At 39.7% G+C, this 18,437-nt stretch overlaps 2 protein-coding genes across 2 annotated transcripts; both read left to right on the top strand.

The window, feature by feature from the left end:
- Positions 1 to 233: 233 nt before the first annotated feature.
- LOC111237051 (TATA-box-binding protein-like) lies at positions 234 to 10,112 on the top strand. Its single transcript, XM_022766009.1, has 9 exons — positions 234 to 281; positions 521 to 635; positions 975 to 1,134; positions 1,504 to 1,591; positions 2,292 to 2,383; positions 2,485 to 2,649; positions 2,735 to 2,826; positions 3,164 to 3,236; positions 9,881 to 10,112. The coding sequence occupies exons 1-9, from the start codon at positions 234 to 236 to the stop codon at positions 10,110 to 10,112; spliced, it is 1,065 nt and encodes a 354-aa protein (XP_022621730.1).
- A 1,373-nt stretch (positions 10,113 to 11,485) lies between these two features.
- On the top strand, positions 11,486 to 16,910 carry LOC111237091 (transmembrane protein 100-like). The gene is made up of 2 exons (XM_022766058.1): positions 11,486 to 11,633; positions 14,755 to 16,910. The coding sequence occupies exon 2, from the start codon at positions 14,798 to 14,800 to the stop codon at positions 15,269 to 15,271; it is 474 nt and encodes a 157-aa protein (XP_022621779.1). The 5' UTR covers positions 11,486 to 11,633; positions 14,755 to 14,797; the 3' UTR covers positions 15,272 to 16,910.
- Positions 16,911 to 18,437: the final 1,527 nt, after the last annotated feature.

Genomic DNA, 18,437 nt, shown 5'->3' with positions numbered 1-18,437 from the left:
TCTTCAGAGAATTAGTTTTGTTGTCGAGACAAATCTTTTTTGAAAAGAAACAGCGCTATGTCATCTTTTCTCACCTGTCGCCTAGCAACAGAGTTCTCATTCATGAGTGAACCCACTTGAATGTAAACATATGTACTTGACTTCTCACAGTCAGCTGATCATACATAAATACTTTAACAAAAGTTTATTTAGTAATTTTAGGTCCTTGAAAAGTCCTGGAAGGTTCCTGAGTCATGGATGAGTCAGCACTGGAAAGATACTTTGATAACCTCATTGTGAATGTGAGTAAAAGCTGCAAAAAAGCACATTTGAATTTCTAATTACTGATGAAAAACAGGAGGACACCTCACAAACACACCTCATACTTGTTACTAGGAGACATTCAGTGTTGGTTTGACTCTTGCACGTTTGTCGGGATTTGTTGACAATAATAAAAACACAGAATATCAGCAGATGTCTCCTCCATGGTTCTGGTCTGGTTCTGGTCTGTAGATGGTGTCACTGGTTCAGTCTCTCACAGCAGGACTCCTTGCAGGTGAAGGTGGAGGAGGAGGAGCTGAATGAAGAGGAGCTGTTCCTCAGGTTACTGCCTGATGAGCTGCTAACACTGTACGAGTCCAGTCAGGGTGACACAGGTACAGCAGCAGCAACAACAACAACAACAACAACAACAACAACAACAACAACAACAACAACTCACTTTGTATGTAAAATGACTGTTTTATGCTTTTATTTCTTACTTATTTCCTGCTGTATTTCTTTGTACATAAACAGCGAAACAATATTTTTTACAATCATGAACCATAATATTAATATATTGAGCGATTATCACTAAAGATTTGTACATTTTGTGGTAATTTTTCTTTTACTTTTGGTTCTTGGCAGCTTTATTCTTTGTTAAATTGACAAAATATTGCTAACAGCCTGACTCAGAAGGTTCTGCACCTCTGATGGTCTTTGGCTTGTTTCATCAGAGAATGGCAACAGAACTGGTGTGGACCACAGCTCCCAGGATTCCACAGGACAGGCCAAAGTCCCAGGTGCGTCATCCCTGCCGGAGCTGGGTGGCTCCTGTGTTCGTCCTGTGACCCCCCTGATGCCTGTGATTCATGTGACGGAGCTTCCACAGATACAGTAGGTCACAACAAAACAAACTCAACACAAGGTCTATGTAGTAGCTCCTCTGGAACTTTCAGTCTTATCACACTGTCTTCCTCATCAGATGACTTTTTTTCCAGTCCTTTAAGAATCAGTTATGTTCAAATGTCCGACCATTTTCAGGACTTTTTATCCACGATAGCTTACGTAGAAGTTGATTCAAAATTCATCTTGACATTGGAAACAGTAGTTCTGGAGCTTTTGATCGTATCACACGATCCTCCTCATTAGCTCACCTGTTTTACTGTAGTTTTAAAACTCCCTCCTGCTAAATCTGTACTCCTGAGTGTCATGCTGCATTCACATGTCATTGTAAAAGTCCATGTCCAGCGTGTCTGTGTGCAGGAACGTCGTCTCTTCAGTGAAGCTGTGCTGTCGTCTGGACCTGAACTTCATTGCCCAAAATGCCTGGAACGTAGAGTACAACCCAAAGGTACCAGAACGCAGAACCACACGACAGTCAGAGAGGCAGCCATATTGTTTTCAGGTTGTCCATCCTCCATCCATCTCATCCTCATTCTCGTGGACACAATACCTCAGTAACACCTTGATGGAACATCTTCATATTTGGCACAAACGTTCACTAGGACTCAAGGATGAACTGATTAGATTTTGGGGGTCAAAGATCAAAGATCATGGTCACAGTGACCTCACAAAACACGGTTTTGGCCTCGTGAAAGCAATATCTCCGTAACGCCTTGAGGGTATTTTTTTCAAATTTGGTACAAACATTCACCCGGACTCAAGGACAAAAGTGATTCGATTTTGGATTCTAAAGGTCAAAGGTCAAAGTCACGGTGACCTCACAAAACATGATTTTGGACTTGTTAATGCAATATCTTGAGAACTCTGGCACAAACTTTCACTAAGACTCACGGATGAACTGATTAGACTTTGGTGGTCAAAGGTCAAGGTCAGTGTGACCTCACAAAACACTTTTTAGCCGTTATGCAAGACTTCACAGCAATTATGACAAAATTTCACACAAATGGTTCATCTTTTCTACGACTCTGGATAAACAGGGAGGTAACCTGAAACTAGTCTGAGCGGAGGAGGCAGACAACCATGAGTGATTCTAGTTCCAATTTATTTAGCCTGACTCATTGACCTTTGAGTTTCCTGTTGTGTTTCAGAGCTACAAGGCGCTCGTCATGAGGATCCGTGAGCCGCGAACAACAGCAGTGATCTACAAATCTGGAAATATTGTCTGTACAGGAGCGAAGAGGTCTGTTAGTCTGTTACTGTTACTGTCCCCAGTGATGTTGATGCTACATGACAGTTTTCAGGACAGTTTTCAGTCCCCTTCACGTCTGTGTGTTTGAGCAGTGAGGATCAGTCCCAGGTGGCAACCAGGAGGTTTGCTCGCAAAGTGCAGAAACTGGGCTTTCCCGTCTCCTTCCTGGACTTCAAGGTCCAGAACGTGGTGGCCAGTTGCAGCATCTTCCCTGTCAGTTTGGAGCAACTGATGCTGGTGCACCATCAACACTGCAGGTCAGCGGCTGCATGAGCCTCAGTCCTCCAGCTGAATGTATCTGGTCCCTTTGATGTCAGGTTTTGTGTTCTTCTCTCTCCACAGTTATGAACCAGAACTGTTTCCTGGCCTCTTCTACTACGTGATGCCCGGTATCACCGTGACCATCTTTGCCTCTGGGAAGATGGCATTTACCGGTGACTAAGCTGCATTTGTGTCCACACATCCTTCTTTATTGATCATTACAACAGCAGAAATATATTACAGAGATTCCAGGGCTCTAGAAGATCTAGTGGTCCCTCAGGTAGTCTGTGTAGTCCCTGAAGAGGTTCAAGGAGTCTTCTATGTACTTCTAGTCTTCCTTTAAGAGATTATTGATGTGTTTGAATTCTGGTCGCACTAAATTAAAATATAATCCCCTCTTGTGCCCTTTCCTGATTTGATAACCCTTGTTTCTGTAGAACATTCGGTAACTTCATTTTGAAATTGCTGATATAATTAAAGTTCTCATCTCTTGTGTTTTATTTTTTCCAGGAGCCAAAACAGTAGCTGACATCTACAGAGCGTTTGAAACCATCTATCCCATCCTGAGTCGCTTCAGGAGGCCGTGAGGATGGACACACTGAACTCTGACAGGAGCCCCAGTTCACTTTAAATCAATACAAAAAATATATAAATACAATTTCAATGTCAGGAAACTCTGCTTTGGTGGTTTCTCTTCTTTGGTGGACATAATAACCTGGACTTCACTCAAAAATAACACATGACTTAAACTTGAGTAAATCAGATGATGCATTGATAAATTCAATACTGACATTAGTCTGAATATCAGATGCTCATGTCTGGCTGCTGAAAGCTCCAGAAAAAGTGGAGCTTGAGTTTATGATTTTTGTTATTTAATGTTTTGTTTTGTCAAACTACTGAAAGTCAGGAATCATCTGAATCTCAGTTAGTCAGATTTGAGTATTTAAAGTGTTAATCTCCAACATCTCTGTTTTGTTATCTTTGGCGACACCTGTGGCCATACATTGTAATTACAGGTTTGTTTTTTAACCACACTTGGAACACACAACACTGACTTGTGTTCCTTGTACATTTGCAGCTGAGTCTTACCAGACAACAAGTTTATAAGACTGTAGATTGCAAGACTTCTATGGAACTCCATCAGTGGGTCATAGGCTCAACCACCATTATGTGACCTATTGGTGATGGATAGTGACTTAAAAGACATTTGTTAAAATTAAACTCTTCTGTAAACCTCCTGAATAATATTGAAACTCTCACTCTTTTGGACGTTCGACACCTTAGTGAGCTGATCTCAGCCCTGAGGTGGTCCAGGTGTTTCCAGGTGTCTGTACGCTTTCAGAACAACTTTCTACCTGTACAGTTACATGAGTCACCTCTGTAAACCAGGCTACAAGCAGCACATGAACACAGGCTCAATACAGTTTTAAGCAGTTGTAGTTCCTGTCAGCACCACAAGATGTCAGTATGGCTGCAGCTGTGAGTGTAAAAGTTTTCGTGACATCCAACTATATTTTATGAGGCTGTAATAAAGACTTGTTACTGTAATATCCATGTGATATTTGTGACTTATTTGATGTCATTAAAAAAAAAAAAAAACAGTTGTTGATTTAGCATCATGTAAACTGGAGGTTTGTTTTTAAAAGACAGTGACACCACCATCATCTCTCTGAGCCTTGTCTATGTATCATGTCCACTTCAAGGAAACTAATTAAACTGACTATAAATTATATAAACTTTAGTTATTTAGTTATTTCCTGGTTGGTCAAATAAATTTTATTGGAGATAAACTTCAGTGTGTGGACTCCACATTTTTTCCGTCAGTTAATCTGTTGTCTTCTTCAGTATTTGTACTGCTGTTGCTGTGGCTGTTATGGTTTTGATTTGTTTTCGTTTTCTCTGTCAGTGCTGTATTAACACCTAATGTGACTTGTGTTGTAACAACAGAGTGCAGCCAAAGTTCAAACATATTAACAGTACTTTTAGCTGAAACTGTTTGAGGGTTACATTGAAGAAATACACATATATAATGATTGATCATTTATTTAGCACAAAACTGATTTATATTCTGCATGATGAAATGATGACTACAGTCTGTTTTTCTTTTAATAAAATCTGTGAATGCATGTTTTCACATAAAAAAATAATATATGTCAGATCTATATAAGACACAACCATGTTCATCTCTGTCTGTAAAACTCATTTTTGACACAGGCTGATTCTTCACGGCAGGATCTAGCGACTGGTTAAAGATCCTGTATCTCAGCTTCAGTTGAAATTGTATTGTAGCTGCATGTTTCCCAACAAATGAACGATTCCTCAAATGAACCTGGGGCTCTTGGGGCCTCTGAGGGCGGAGGGGTCTTGGTAATCCAGCCTGGCCTGACAGAAGTCTTTGTGTTCCTCATGTTGAATATAAAACTCCAGCTGTTGGACAGAGGTGACACTGAGTGAAGCAGCAGAAGCGCTGAAGTGAACTCAGTCTCTTTCCTCCCCTGTTGACTTTAGTCTAATACCTCAAATCCCCATGTGATACACAAACAGCAGCTTTTAGTCAGTCTGCCGGCCAGCTGCTGCACATACAGCAGGAAACATCTGGCTGATGCTCCACTTCTGAAGCAGGTCAGTTTGTGCCACATAATTCAGTGAAGAGACAGGTGATGATGGTGATGATGAAGTGAGGAGCTGCGGAGGGTCTTCATTGAACCAGGTCTGTCTTCTGCAGCTTCCTTCTCATCATCAGAGTGACTGTCCTCACATTCATGGACTAAACCTGGACCAGCCTGATCAGACTGGATTTCATCATTCAGTCTAACACTGTGTTCATGTGATCTGCTGTCTGTTATTTTGCTCTTACTAAATGTATTAGTTTTTTTTAAAAATCAGAATAAACACTGCTGGAATCACGTCATGATTGCGTGATATGATGTATAAACCTTAAAAATAGAAGTCCCAGAGAGCATTGCTGCAAGAAACATCCAATCAGAAGCCAAAACAATCAGTCACTTAGTAGATCTAGAGAAAAGATCAATCATTAATAACAGTTATTTTGCTAAAAAGTGAGGATTTCCTGTAATTTTATTCCCCCACTTGGATTTAAGGACAAAGGGATTAGATTTTGGTGGTCAAAGGTCAAAGGTCAAGGTCAGTGTGACTTTACAAAACATTTTTTAGCCATAAAGCAAGACTTCACACAGCAATGATTATAAAATTTCACACAAATGGTTCATATTTTCTATGACTCTGGATAAACAGGGAGGTAACCTGAAACTAGTCTGAGTGGAGCAGGAGGTGATTCTCGTTGGTGTTTACATCACAGTGAACCGAAAATCTTTGGGTTCTGGACTCTTGTTCAGACAGAAAACAGAACCTGGAGACGTCACACTGAGAACTTGTAATGAGCGATTTCATCAATTCATTTATTCACTGAAAAAAATATTTGACGGATAAATGAGAATGAAAGAGATCTTTAGATGTATATGACGTGTCAAAACCTGCATCAACAGGTCAGAGTACAACTGTCAGCTCTGCAGAAAAGCAGCAGTTTTGTCCCATTCTCTGGCTGGATTCTCTGCTCCGGTTGCCGCTGAGGCTCATGGGAACTGTAGTATTCAGAGTGAACTGTCCGCACAGATAGAAGATGGATTTCAGAAGGTTTCTCCAGTGTTTTCTGTGACCTGCTGACCTCTGAACTGGAAGCCCTTCCTGTCGGCTCTCCAGGGCCACGGCCGACGTGTTGAGGCTGAGCAGCAGGACGTGAGGTAATCCCACATGAAAACAGTGAATTATGGGAACGCTTCCTCCCCTTGTCCAAACCTGGAGCTCCCTCTTTTTCTCTTCACCCTCACTCCCTCTTTATCCCCATCCTCCTCTCTGAGACTTTCTCTTCCTTCCTCTCGTCACCTGTTTGTCTCTCGTCTTTCATCCTGTCCTCTTTCTTTTACTCTGAAGTTTCCCCGACATTTCTCTCCATTTGCAGCCCTACTAAATGATCTATTTTCAATTTATAAGTTGATAAAAAACAAAGCTTTTCACCAGATTTAGTCTGTTGAGACAAACATGTTTTAGTAGTTTAAATATTTTTGGTTTGATTCTCAGATTTCTAAGATTTTATTTCAGTCACGTATCTCTGAATTTGTCACATCATCAGGACCTTTCATCGAGCACCTGTGACCTGCCCCCTCTTTATTTGATCTGCCATCCTGTCACTCTTTCTCTCTTTAATAACATCCTCAGTTTCCTCTGATCCCAATAATACCAAATGATGATCACGCTGACAGTCACACATCCTGGATCCCTCTGTCACATCCCCTCCTCTCTCTTTCTGGCTGCACACTGTTTGTTCACTTGTGCTTTTTGACTTTGGTGTTTTTCATTTTCCAGAGCGAGTTGAGAAACCATCTCTTTATGTTTCTGCGTCAGCACATGAGCTCCGATGACAGTAAAGACTAAAATCACCTCCTCGTGGTCGTCTGCCTCCTCCACTCAGACTGGTTTCATTACATCCCTGTTTATCCACAGTCAGAGAAAATATGAATCATTTGTGTGAAATCTTGTGATAATTGGTGTGAAGTCTTGAGTAATGGCTAAAAAGTGTTTTGTGAGGTCACCATGACCTTGTCCTTTGACCTTTAGCCGCCAAAATCTAATCAGTTCAGTCGAGGCGTTGCTGAGATGGACGGACTCTAACTGTTGCCAGCGCACAAGCATAAAAACATGGTTATTCTTTACCGATTTAATTTTAGTAACAACATAAACGTCTCTGCGGCTCCACCCTCAGGAAAAGCTTTTACATTTTTTACCCCATCAGTGGAAACAAAAGTTATTTTCTTCTTTTTTCATCAGTTCTGTTGAAGCCTCGTGGGGCTGCTGCTATGACCACACACTTTTATAAGTAGCTTTTTTTTTTTTTTAGTAACAGGGCTGTGTGAAGCTACAAAGATGCAAAGTCAACTTTTCCGCTGCCAAAGCAAATGAGCAGCATGTGAGACGACAGAGCTGTGGCTCGTTTGAACACACCTGTATTCACAGGAAGCAGAACAAACAGTCATGAGCTGCTAATAGCTGCTAACCTCACAGTCTGTAACCATCTGCCGTCCAGAGGAAGCAGGGAGGATGTCTCCAGAGAGAAGGATCCAAAGCAAATAACTCACATCATCCCTAACCCAGAAATGGATCCGGGAAGGAAGTGATTTAGCACTCGTCCTCCGTCCCTGGACAGCCGAGTAATGGGCCAGGAAGGAAGATGATTCTCTATGCATTCATTAAACATCTCATTTTTGCCTGATTAGTTTAGAGAGAAGCACTACAGATCCTCCTTTGGGGAAATAATGTGAAGTGAGCACATAGAGCCGCTGGGAAATTAAACCAATTTCACTCCAGTGGCTGTTGAAACCATGAATGCAAATTAGATAAAACAAACTCCTGGTGCAGATATTTACAGTCATCTTCACAAGGGAGACGTTTGTGTCTGTACTCACTAGCTGCTCCTGAGTTTCTCCAGTCCTCTCCAGGTCACGGTGTTTTGGGGCTCCATCCTCTCTCTCAGGCCCCGCTGCGGTGACCCCTCACTCCAGATGAAAGGACTCACCGGGGGCCCTGTTGGCCCACATCGACCCCTCAGAGGATCATCTGCAAAAGCAAAGTCTGCTCAGGGTTTTCAAATAAGGCCAGACGTGTCCAGCTGAACTCTGCAGGAGCGACAGGGTGGAGATTTCATTCACATTAAAGCTCATTAATCTGAAAACTCATCTTTATCTCTCCATGTTAACCCATGCCAGCAGCTGGTTAGCTTAGCTTAGCATAAAGACTGGAAGCAGGGGAAACAGCTAGCCTGCATCTGTCTTCACCTACCAGCTCCTCTAATTAATTCATAAAACATTACATCACATTATATCTGGTTTGTATAATCTGTACAAAATTTCCATTAATGTTAATTACATAAGACGACTCTTATAAAGGAATTATAAATGGTTTATATATGAGGTTATTAATTCGATTGTTAACACTTTATAACTCATAAATAAACAATTATAAACAAGTTATAACACAGTTTTAACACATTAATGCAGGCTCACTATTTGGCAAGATTAAGTTAATGCTTACTACTTATTGATCTGACTAATGACGTACTACCCTTTATAACTGGTAAAAGGAGTCTTATAGTAACTCATTACTAAATGATGATGTGTTTTACACTTTACAATAAGGCTCCTTTTACGAACGAAAGCTACAACAACATGACTCTCCATCCTGCTTTGCCTCTGAGAGAGGACGCTCATCATTCACCTGATCACAGCAGGTCCCGTCGTTTATGTCTGTGATAACGACTGACGGCTAAAGATACAGTTCTCAGCTCCAACACTTCTCCATTCCAGGTTTCTTCATAGAAATGTGCATTAGAAGATATCACATCATATCTTTGTTGATGAACAGGACGGTTAACTTTGATTTTCTTCTCATTTCATAAAATTTGTGATGGCCATATCTGGGTAACGTGGTCATCAGTGGCAGCAACTAATTCTATTATTTGTGATGGCCATTAGCTAATGTTACTGATATTATTTCATTTTAATTAGATGTTAAAAGTTTAATGGACAAAGTTAGCAGTTGACAATTTATCACATTCATTCATTTTAGAATCATCATACTCTCATACTTTTTTCATTTTAACTTACTACTCACTTTTTGTAGGGAACACTGGCAGGTAATGTCACTGTCACTGTCATTTTCCATTGACATTAGATTTGTGAAGGTCAAATGTAGCAGCTAAAGTTTATGTTACTGATTTACTTTTCCAATTTCATCTTAATATTGGATTGTTGACTACCAACTTACCAGCTACTGTTAATGACATTTTTTTTATTTGAACTGAACATCTATTATCTAAACAAGGATTATATGGATTTTTAGGGATTGGCTCATGGCTTCACCAATACGTTGCTGTCTTTAAAAAAAATCGTCCTCCTAAATGTAAAAACCAAAAATGAAACAATTTCTGTCTGTGTGATGAGCAATAAGTTTATCCTGCAAAAACACTGACACTGGATCTGCTGGAGAACAGAGACCCTGAACACAAACCAGACTTCAGTATATACTGTATATATATATATACAACTGCAACATCGAGTCACCTGAGAGCTGTGTGATGAGTTTTAGTGTTTTAAAGGAGGAACTTAGTCTCAACATGATGCTCACAACTGTTTTTTTTTCCTTCTCTGTCATCAGTCCCTCCACAGAAACACTCTGCTCTTGGACCACCGTAGACGTGAAACTGGAGCCGTTCAGAACCTCAGAGGACAGCATCGGGGTCAGGACAATAAACAAGCCTCCACAGTGTCTCCCAGCTGATTCCTCCCAGATGTTAAAGTTTTGCAGGTCTGGGGCGAACCGGGTTTTCAAGCTGCAGGGTGGAGGCTTCCCAGGGAACAGCAGGAGGATTCTGGCAGAGGAAATGTGACTCCATCACAACCATTTTCAGATGTAAAGTTTCAGTTTTATGGCAGTCATACGGGAGTACTGGAGCGGAGGCAATGAAGTTTCATATTTCAACCTGCACATTTCTGTATAACGTGGAGTAAACATGCCGTCTCCATTACAAGACTAAATAAACAAGATTTTTTATTTGTCTTAGAAACTTAACTGCATCTTAAATGATCCGTTCTGCATCAGTATCTTACAAAAAACATTTCAAATATACAAACTAAAATATGAGGTCTTGACAGTGGGATTAAGGAAGACCAGAGAATGTGGACCACAAGAGACACAGAGATTTATTTTACACCCTCGTACTGTCTAAAATGGGCTCAACCTAAGACTGTATTTGTTAGAGTTGCAATAATGAGTGATGATGTAATAATGATGAATGCGTGTGTTAGAGGATTAACCTCTGCAGGGTTTGGGCTGCAGTAAAAGAACAGACTGATGTTACATAACTGACAACAATCAGTCTTAGTCGAGAGTGTTGTCTATGATCATTTCTACAAACACACACATTTCTACACACATTTCTTTCCCAAAGCAGCCCCTTGGGATTAAGTTCATGCACATGATGTAAATGAGGCTCGACATGTGACGTTAGTCTGATTAAACCTAAAATAAAGCATCATTTGTTGCAGATGTGTGGGCTCACTATTTGGCAAGCAACAGGTCACTGTTGCCCTTTTTAACTAATGTGTTATAACAACTTACAAATGATTTATTTAGTGTTAAAAAGATGATTGATAAACTAGTTATAAACCATTCATAAATCATTTGTCTTATTGTAAAGTGGCAACACAGAACTGAACCAAGTCTGGACAGTTCTCTGCCTCACATTCAGGACGCAACATGTCAGAGACAATGTTGAGATATTCGTTAACAGAATATAAAGGGACATCTGGATGCTGGAGTTGTTCTTGGCTTTTTTTTCTTTTATAGCCTTCTGTGTCATTCTTTTAAAGATTCCTGAATTACAGCTCTGGGGGATTGTGTCCAACAAAAGTTTAATGTCAAAATAAATGACGTGAAAAAAATAAATGTACCTGTCAAAATTCAAGGGGTTGGTTGAGTTGTTCTGGAAAAGTACTGATCTATTTTCCTCCTCCATTAATTAGTTTGAATGAAGTTCGTCATTAATCAATGTAAATGTGAATGTCTGGTGGTGAGACAGAGCAGGGCAGGCGGACAGGGTACCAGCTGAAGTGAGGAAAGAGTTAAAACTTTTCCTGTTGGTCCAGTAGGAGGTGGTATGGAGGGGGGGGTGTGGGGGGTGTGAGGGGAGGTCCCCCGTTTTTCTATTGATAGCCATATTCCCCCATTTATTCCTGCAGTCAGGACGATGCGGAGTGACGAGCCAGGAGGAGACAGAGAGAGAGAGAGAGAGAGGGAAACCTGTGGAGCCTCTGAGACGCTGAGGGGAAACAACATGACTGAGACTTCAGCTCTGTGGTCGGAGGAATAACTGAACCCTGACAGGAATGGAGATCTGCACCGTTCAACAGTGAGTGCTTTTATTTGTCTTTAACCTGCAGCTGCATCACTGAAACTTATCAACCTGCAGCAATGACGGTCACGCAGCAGTTAAACCAGTTCTGTGTGTGTGTGTGTGTGTGTGTGTGTGTGTATGTTTTCTCTCTCTATTCACATATTCTGTTGATCTCAGAGCAGTGACACATCCCCTAAAACCTCCATAAAGTTTTATTTTCAGACTGTGGTGAGATGTGTTCAGTAACTAAGTACAAGTAACTGCGCAGGAGTATCATTTCGAGGTACTACTTATTGTATTGTACTTATTATATTATACTTATAATATTGTACTTTTTACTCCAGCACATTTAGCTGCTACCTGCTCATTTGCACTATTTTATGTTTTTAAAGGCGTGTTTTTGTTATGTGAATTGTATGTATCTTCTATTGTACTTTCTTTGGGAGAAGCCGAAGATGAATTTCCACTAAGGTGGACAATAAAGTCAATCAATGTAACGGCTCTGGTCACTGGTTACTTTGTAGATTAAGGTTTTACTTACGAAATATAAGTTTATCTTCTTGTTCTTTTGGAAATAAACTGTGTATAAAACTGTTAAAATTAGCTCCAACTCAACAACTACAACAGCAAATCAATAGTAATATTAATGCATATAATAATAATAATAATAATCATCATCATCATCATCATCATCATCATCATCATCACCATCATCATCATCATCATCGTATAACGTAATTCACATTATAACCCTTTAAAGGGGGTTATTCTGCATTATAATAATACTTTTGGTACTTTTTTAAAATTCTTCTGATTATACTTTTGTATATATTTATTTTGACTGCAGAACTTTGATCTGTAACAGAGTCAACTGAAACTCTGCCGCTGATACTTTTACTATCATTAATCAATAATATATAAATAATCTGAGTTCTTCTTCCACCACCGAATGTGCAGTGGTCGAGACGACACAATGAACTCAGATGTCCGTCTCCACAACAACCAAAACCTCTATGTAATTTCCTACATTCGTTCAAATTTATATCAATCTAAACGTTACAGGAGGAGACCAGTGATTATCAGTCTTTTCACAATAATGGTCATGTAACAAATAAAAATATTACAAATAAAACAGTCACGTTTAGTTTCCGTCATCTTAATCTAGTAATTATAATTTTAACCTAAAAAACCTAGAGGAGGTAAAAGCGTTTTTTTTTGTTTTTTTTTGCTCAGGTATGAACTTATGACTTAATTGGTTAATTATTTAAGGTGTTCAGTAACTAAATTCCACAGAGATTTAAGGGGAGACATTTTAAAGCTTTTTAACAGACTTTGTTTCTTAATGACCGAGTTTGATATTTGTCAGAACCTAAAACTTTTTGTCACTTAAAAACTTTTCACACAGAAACAGAGAATATGAGTGTTTACAGGATTATGTGAAAGGTTCAGAAAGAATTTAAAAAACCAAGTGTGTGAATCTGGAAAAATTATTTGACTTAATCTACATAAAATTTGTGCAGACCTATATAAACAGTAATGTTACACAGAAAAACATAGTGTTAACATGTGAGTACTGATTAAACGCACACATTTCTAATGATATTTTGCCTTTACAGCTGAAAACAGGGATGAAATTAATGCGGTTCTTTTTTTTTACCCATTCACAGTCTTGATTTCCTCATGGCTGATTGACTAAAGGATGAACTGTGTTTTACAGCAGCATCTTTTAAACTCTTCCTGAGCTCTGAATCTTATTGACCTTCATTTGATTTGCTGCACCTTCATTAAAGGTGATATTTTGAAGTTATCTCTCTGCCCTCCTCCCTCACTACCAGACGAGTTAAGGTTGACTTATTTTCACTAGATTGTGTAAAAGTGTGTCTGGACTTTTATTTAGGTCAGGTTTTTTATTTGAGTCTACTTAATGAGACACCACCCTGTTCTCGGATCTGCAGTCATTGGTCTGTCTGTAAATGAAACACTTCCTTCCATCTGTTTCATATCAAAGTTTGATTAACAGCAGCTGAACACAGAAAAATATAAATATTCTTCTCCTGTATCGTCTCATAGTCTCCTTATTTTCTTAAGATACATGATTTAACAAGTTTAGTGCACTATATTCTTCTGTCATAAAATAACAGTTTTTTGGCAGATCTGATCATACGATTTGTTTGTTTGTTCAAATGCAAGTATCAGAAAATACAGTAAGGCTGCTCAATTATGGCAAAAATCATAATCAGGATTATTTTGATCAATACTGAGATCACAATTATTTAACATGATTACTCATTGATGTATTTAATGCACTTTTAAATAAAACTTGAACTTTAAATACAACTCACTGGAAAAACAACCTAAAATAATAATTTTAAAAAATTAAATAAATAAATGAAATAATTATTAATGGATAATATCTAAATATATACAATTAAATATATAATATAAAAATGTATAAACAATAAATTGGACCAAAATAAATAAGATCAACTACAACACATCAACCCTGGCAGCAGCTTGTTGATAGTAAAGCTAATATCAAGCACTAACAAAAAACAAAAACATAAAAAAAAAAAAAACGATTTCAAAACAACAAGCGTTTCATCTATGTCATTTTTTGGGTTATACATGATATAAGTTTAAGATATCTGAGCGTGGGATAGCAGCTAAACAAGGCATGGTCTCTCCTGACTATATATAGAAAGTCCCTGAACCAGCAAACTGCTCAGGATGACGCACTCCTATGTATGTTGCTAACGTACGCTGAAACGTAACCAGGAAGTGGATGGGGGGATGGTTTTTGTAGGGGGGATGAAATTTATTGCGAAACAGAATGAGGCACAATAATAATTTTATCTCCATTATCTTGATTTCAACATAGTATTAGTATTCTAGGAATATATCTATGCAATGTTGACACAATATCCACGTAGAATAGAAGTGGAGTTGGAAATGACGCGGTTCCATTCTTCCTGTGGAGCTTAGTAGTAGATCTATGTTGTAATTGGGTTAATGTGACAATAAGACTCCTGTTTATATCCATAACAGGCCGCTGTAGCTGTGCCTGATGATATTCTGAGCTCTTCATTAAGGTCAGAGAAACAGAAGCCTTAACCTCCCTCTCATTGTCTGTTTTCAGCTAGCTGTTCTGTGATTGGCTGACTGCTGACATCAGTATCAACATGGCTCACCTGTTCCTTGCTAGTAAGATCACCATGCCGGACGACCTCCATAGCAAAGGTGGTCCCAGGATCCCCCGGAGTGCCATGAAGGTGCCGACGTTGATCTCTGCCGAGAAGCTGAACCGGGACAAGGCCAGCAAGGACCACAGCGTTGTCTTGACAACGCACGTCCCGCACATCAATGAGGTCCAGCTGACTGCGGCCACCGGTGGTGCCGAGATGTCCTGCTACCGCTGCACCGTTCCGTTTGGCGTGGTGGTCCTCATTGCCGGCATTGTGGTCACAGCGGTGGCGTACACCTTCAACTCTCATGGGTCAACCATCTCGGTGCTGGGACTGGTGCTGCTGTCTGCTGGACTGGGACTGCTGGGCTCCAGCGCTGTCTGCTGGAGGGTTCGACTGAGAAAGAAGAAGGACAAACGGAGGGAGAGTCAGACAGCGCTCATGGCCAGTCAGGGATACTGTGTGGCCTGATCCTTGTCCAAAGAAACAGCTGTTAGATCTGGACAGTCAAGATGACAAACTTCAGGAAGACGTGAACCTGAACGCACCAGACTTTCATGAACTGGTCGACTTTGCAAATCCAGTGCCATCAGGTTTACACACTGTAAAGAGATGGACCTTGGACTCCACCTGAGGTGATCTAACTCTCCTTAGCGATGGGAGGCTGTGGTGCTCAGAGTAAAGCATGACTCTCTAGACACATGTCAGCTTGCAGGAGGATCCAGAAAATAACTCCATCACAATGGAAGAGCTGGACGATGGACAACAGCTAAACTTTCTGTTACAAAGCTAAAGTCCTGAGACAATGAGTTTGATAATCAATGAATCGCCAACAACTCTGATAATCGATCAGTCGTTTACGTCACTTGCCAAACATTCTCTGGTTTCTGCTTCTTCATGTTTCTGTTTTGGAGTTTTGGAGACAACATTTGAAGAACTCTGGGAACTGATGGTTAGAGTTTTCTACAGACGCCCTCAGGGGTCATATGGTGGAAAAAATATTGCCATGGAAATCGGAGAAATTACTAAACTGAGCATTTGGTTTACGGGATATTTTGAATGAGAATAAAAACTCTGAATTAGAATTCCTTTTAAAAACAGATTTTAAATGATTTAATTGTCATAGCAGCTATAAGAAGCCACAGACGAATAATCAGTGTCAAAAAAAGCCAATCTCATATTCTGTAGATCGATAACAACTGAGTCACTGTGTGTTAGTCATTGTAAAATACAGTTCAGTTTTCAGAGCTTTAAATGCCAAAAGAATACATTTAATTAAATTTTAACTAAATCTATGATGCAAGAAATACCTGAACCCCTGATGCTTGTGCTGTTATGTGCACCACACATTTTAGTTTCCTGTTTTTCTGACATTAATTATCTGTCTGTGCTTTCATTCAGTGGATATGAAAAGAAAACTGCATTAGATTAACTTTATAACACCTCCCCTGCTTTTATTCTGAAGGTCAGAGGTCCCTGTCACTGTAAATGCTCAATTTATTCATCTGTTTGCATGGATCTTAATTTTGTTTTTCCTGCCATATGACATTTTGGACTAAATTATTAATGAATTAATCAATACCATGCTTTGATATAGGAGATGGTTTCCTGTAGCCCCTCAGAGCTCCCTGATGATGATGTTCAGTATCTGTAACTAAATGCTGCTAATAAGCTATAAAAGACATGTAAAGGTACTTTGTTGCTGACATTTCTCTTCCTGAGATGAAACAGTCGTCAGGTTGTCTCGTCTCTGATTGTCCCCGTCTGTGACCTCTGTACATTTTACTCTGTGATTCAGCCATATTGAATCTGTGGAGAGGAAATATTGGATTTAAACATTCTGTGATTTATCATCATGAGATTAAATTTGAAGACACGACCTGGAGAATGAATCTGTGAGGTCACAGACAGGAATATTCTCTGATATGCATGCCACTTTGTATGTTTAAACTAGTGCACTATGATCCAACGTGGTGATAAATAACCAAATGTCATGTATTCCACCATATTAATGAGCTCACATGTAGATGTAAGTGTAATTGTGGAGCTGAGAGTTTCTCTCTGACAGCTCAGTCTTATTTATTCTGTGTCAACAGACATGTAAGTTTTAATAAAGTGAAAATTTCCTGACGTCTTGTTAATTTCCTCACTGAGGATTTTCTCTGCGGAGCAGATTGAGGACAGACTGGAAAGCTGAAGCAGCTCGGCTGTTATATTTAGTTTTGTTTATGTTGCCTAGCATCCCACAGACACACGACCAGATAATATACTGGGGTGGGGAGGGAGGTGGGGGTTGGGTGGAGGGGTGGGCTGTGTGGGAGTAGGCTGGGGTTTGGGGTTGCATCATTTGGAGGAGGAGGTGGTGACGGGTAATGGTTACAACGTGTTGTCACTTCTGCAGTGCTAACTTTATCTCCACCAAAGTGCAGCATCCTGGGAATGTAGGAGGAAGGGGGGAGAGATGGGGATGGGGTGGGGTGGGGATGAGAGACATAAACAGAGAATGGAAAAAGAGCGAGAGCCCTGTGAGGGTGGAAAAAATCATCCTCACAGGAAGTGGAACCAAACTCAATACTGAGACCCTGCACCCCCCTCCCGCACCAGCAGATCATCACCCTCTGATGATTAAATATCAGATCTCTAAAATAATATGCTCCAGCTCTTCTGGTGGGGCTCATCCTTCAGAGGGGCCACTGTGCAGTTTCATTATTCCCCCAGAAACCAACCAGTTGTCTAGAACAGAAATCATTTATTAACTAATTGATTAGTTGATTCAAAAAACTTACCTGCACAGTAAACTCTACATTTTGGAGTTATTAACTGTTGGTCAGACAACAAGAGCAGTTAGAAGATGTTAACCTGGACCTCAGGGAATAATAATGAGGCCTTTTTCTACATTTTTTTTTACACTGAATATATATATATCTATAGATATATCTATAGATATAGATATAGAGATATATCAATATATAGATATATATATGAAAAGACCAGGGTGACAAGATGGAGGGGCATGTGGTGTACCTCTACAGATAACTGCGCATAGTCTGTGTTAGTGTTATTTCTAACACTTCATTAACTGTATAATGTGTTGTTGAAAAAAAAGATTTTTGGAAATGCCAGGATGAGTTGTATGCAACATACAAGCAGCAATTTTACTGGTTTACAGCAAGTTGCTTTATTTCTAAAAACTGCAAATATCCATATTTCAGCTGTCATGACACAGTTTTCCTCAGTTGTTAATGGGATACCTGTCTGTGAGACATCTTTAGTGCTGTGTGACACTTTAATCATGGCTCAGATTTGATCATTATAAAACTGGTTAATCGGAGTAGTTGCAGCAACAGCTGATAATATATACATAATTAACAAGGTGGTTTGGCTACTTTTACGTGAACACGACTAACAGTCATGTTAGCGGCTCTGTGATCATGCTAACCTTGTCAAAATGACAAACCTGACATGCTTATGTTCACAATTATAGTTTAACATGTCAACATGCTAAACTTTGCTAATTAAAAGAAAGTACAACTGAGGCTCACAGACACACCCACACTGCCATCTTTTACAATCCACTGAGTCTCCGGCGACCCGGTTATGATCTTATGAAGTTTTTAGAAAGTTTTAACAGTCACAA

Source organism: Seriola dumerili, unplaced genomic scaffold (genome assembly GCF_002260705.1).
Source record: "Seriola dumerili isolate Sdu_G_001 unplaced genomic scaffold, Sdu_1.0 BDQW01000807.1, whole genome shotgun sequence".
In the NCBI taxonomy this organism is placed as follows: Eukaryota; Metazoa; Chordata; class Actinopteri; order Carangiformes; family Carangidae; genus Seriola; species Seriola dumerili.
The sequence above is the reverse complement of the archived record's forward strand: the minus strand, read 5'-3'. Positions and strand labels throughout refer to the sequence as shown.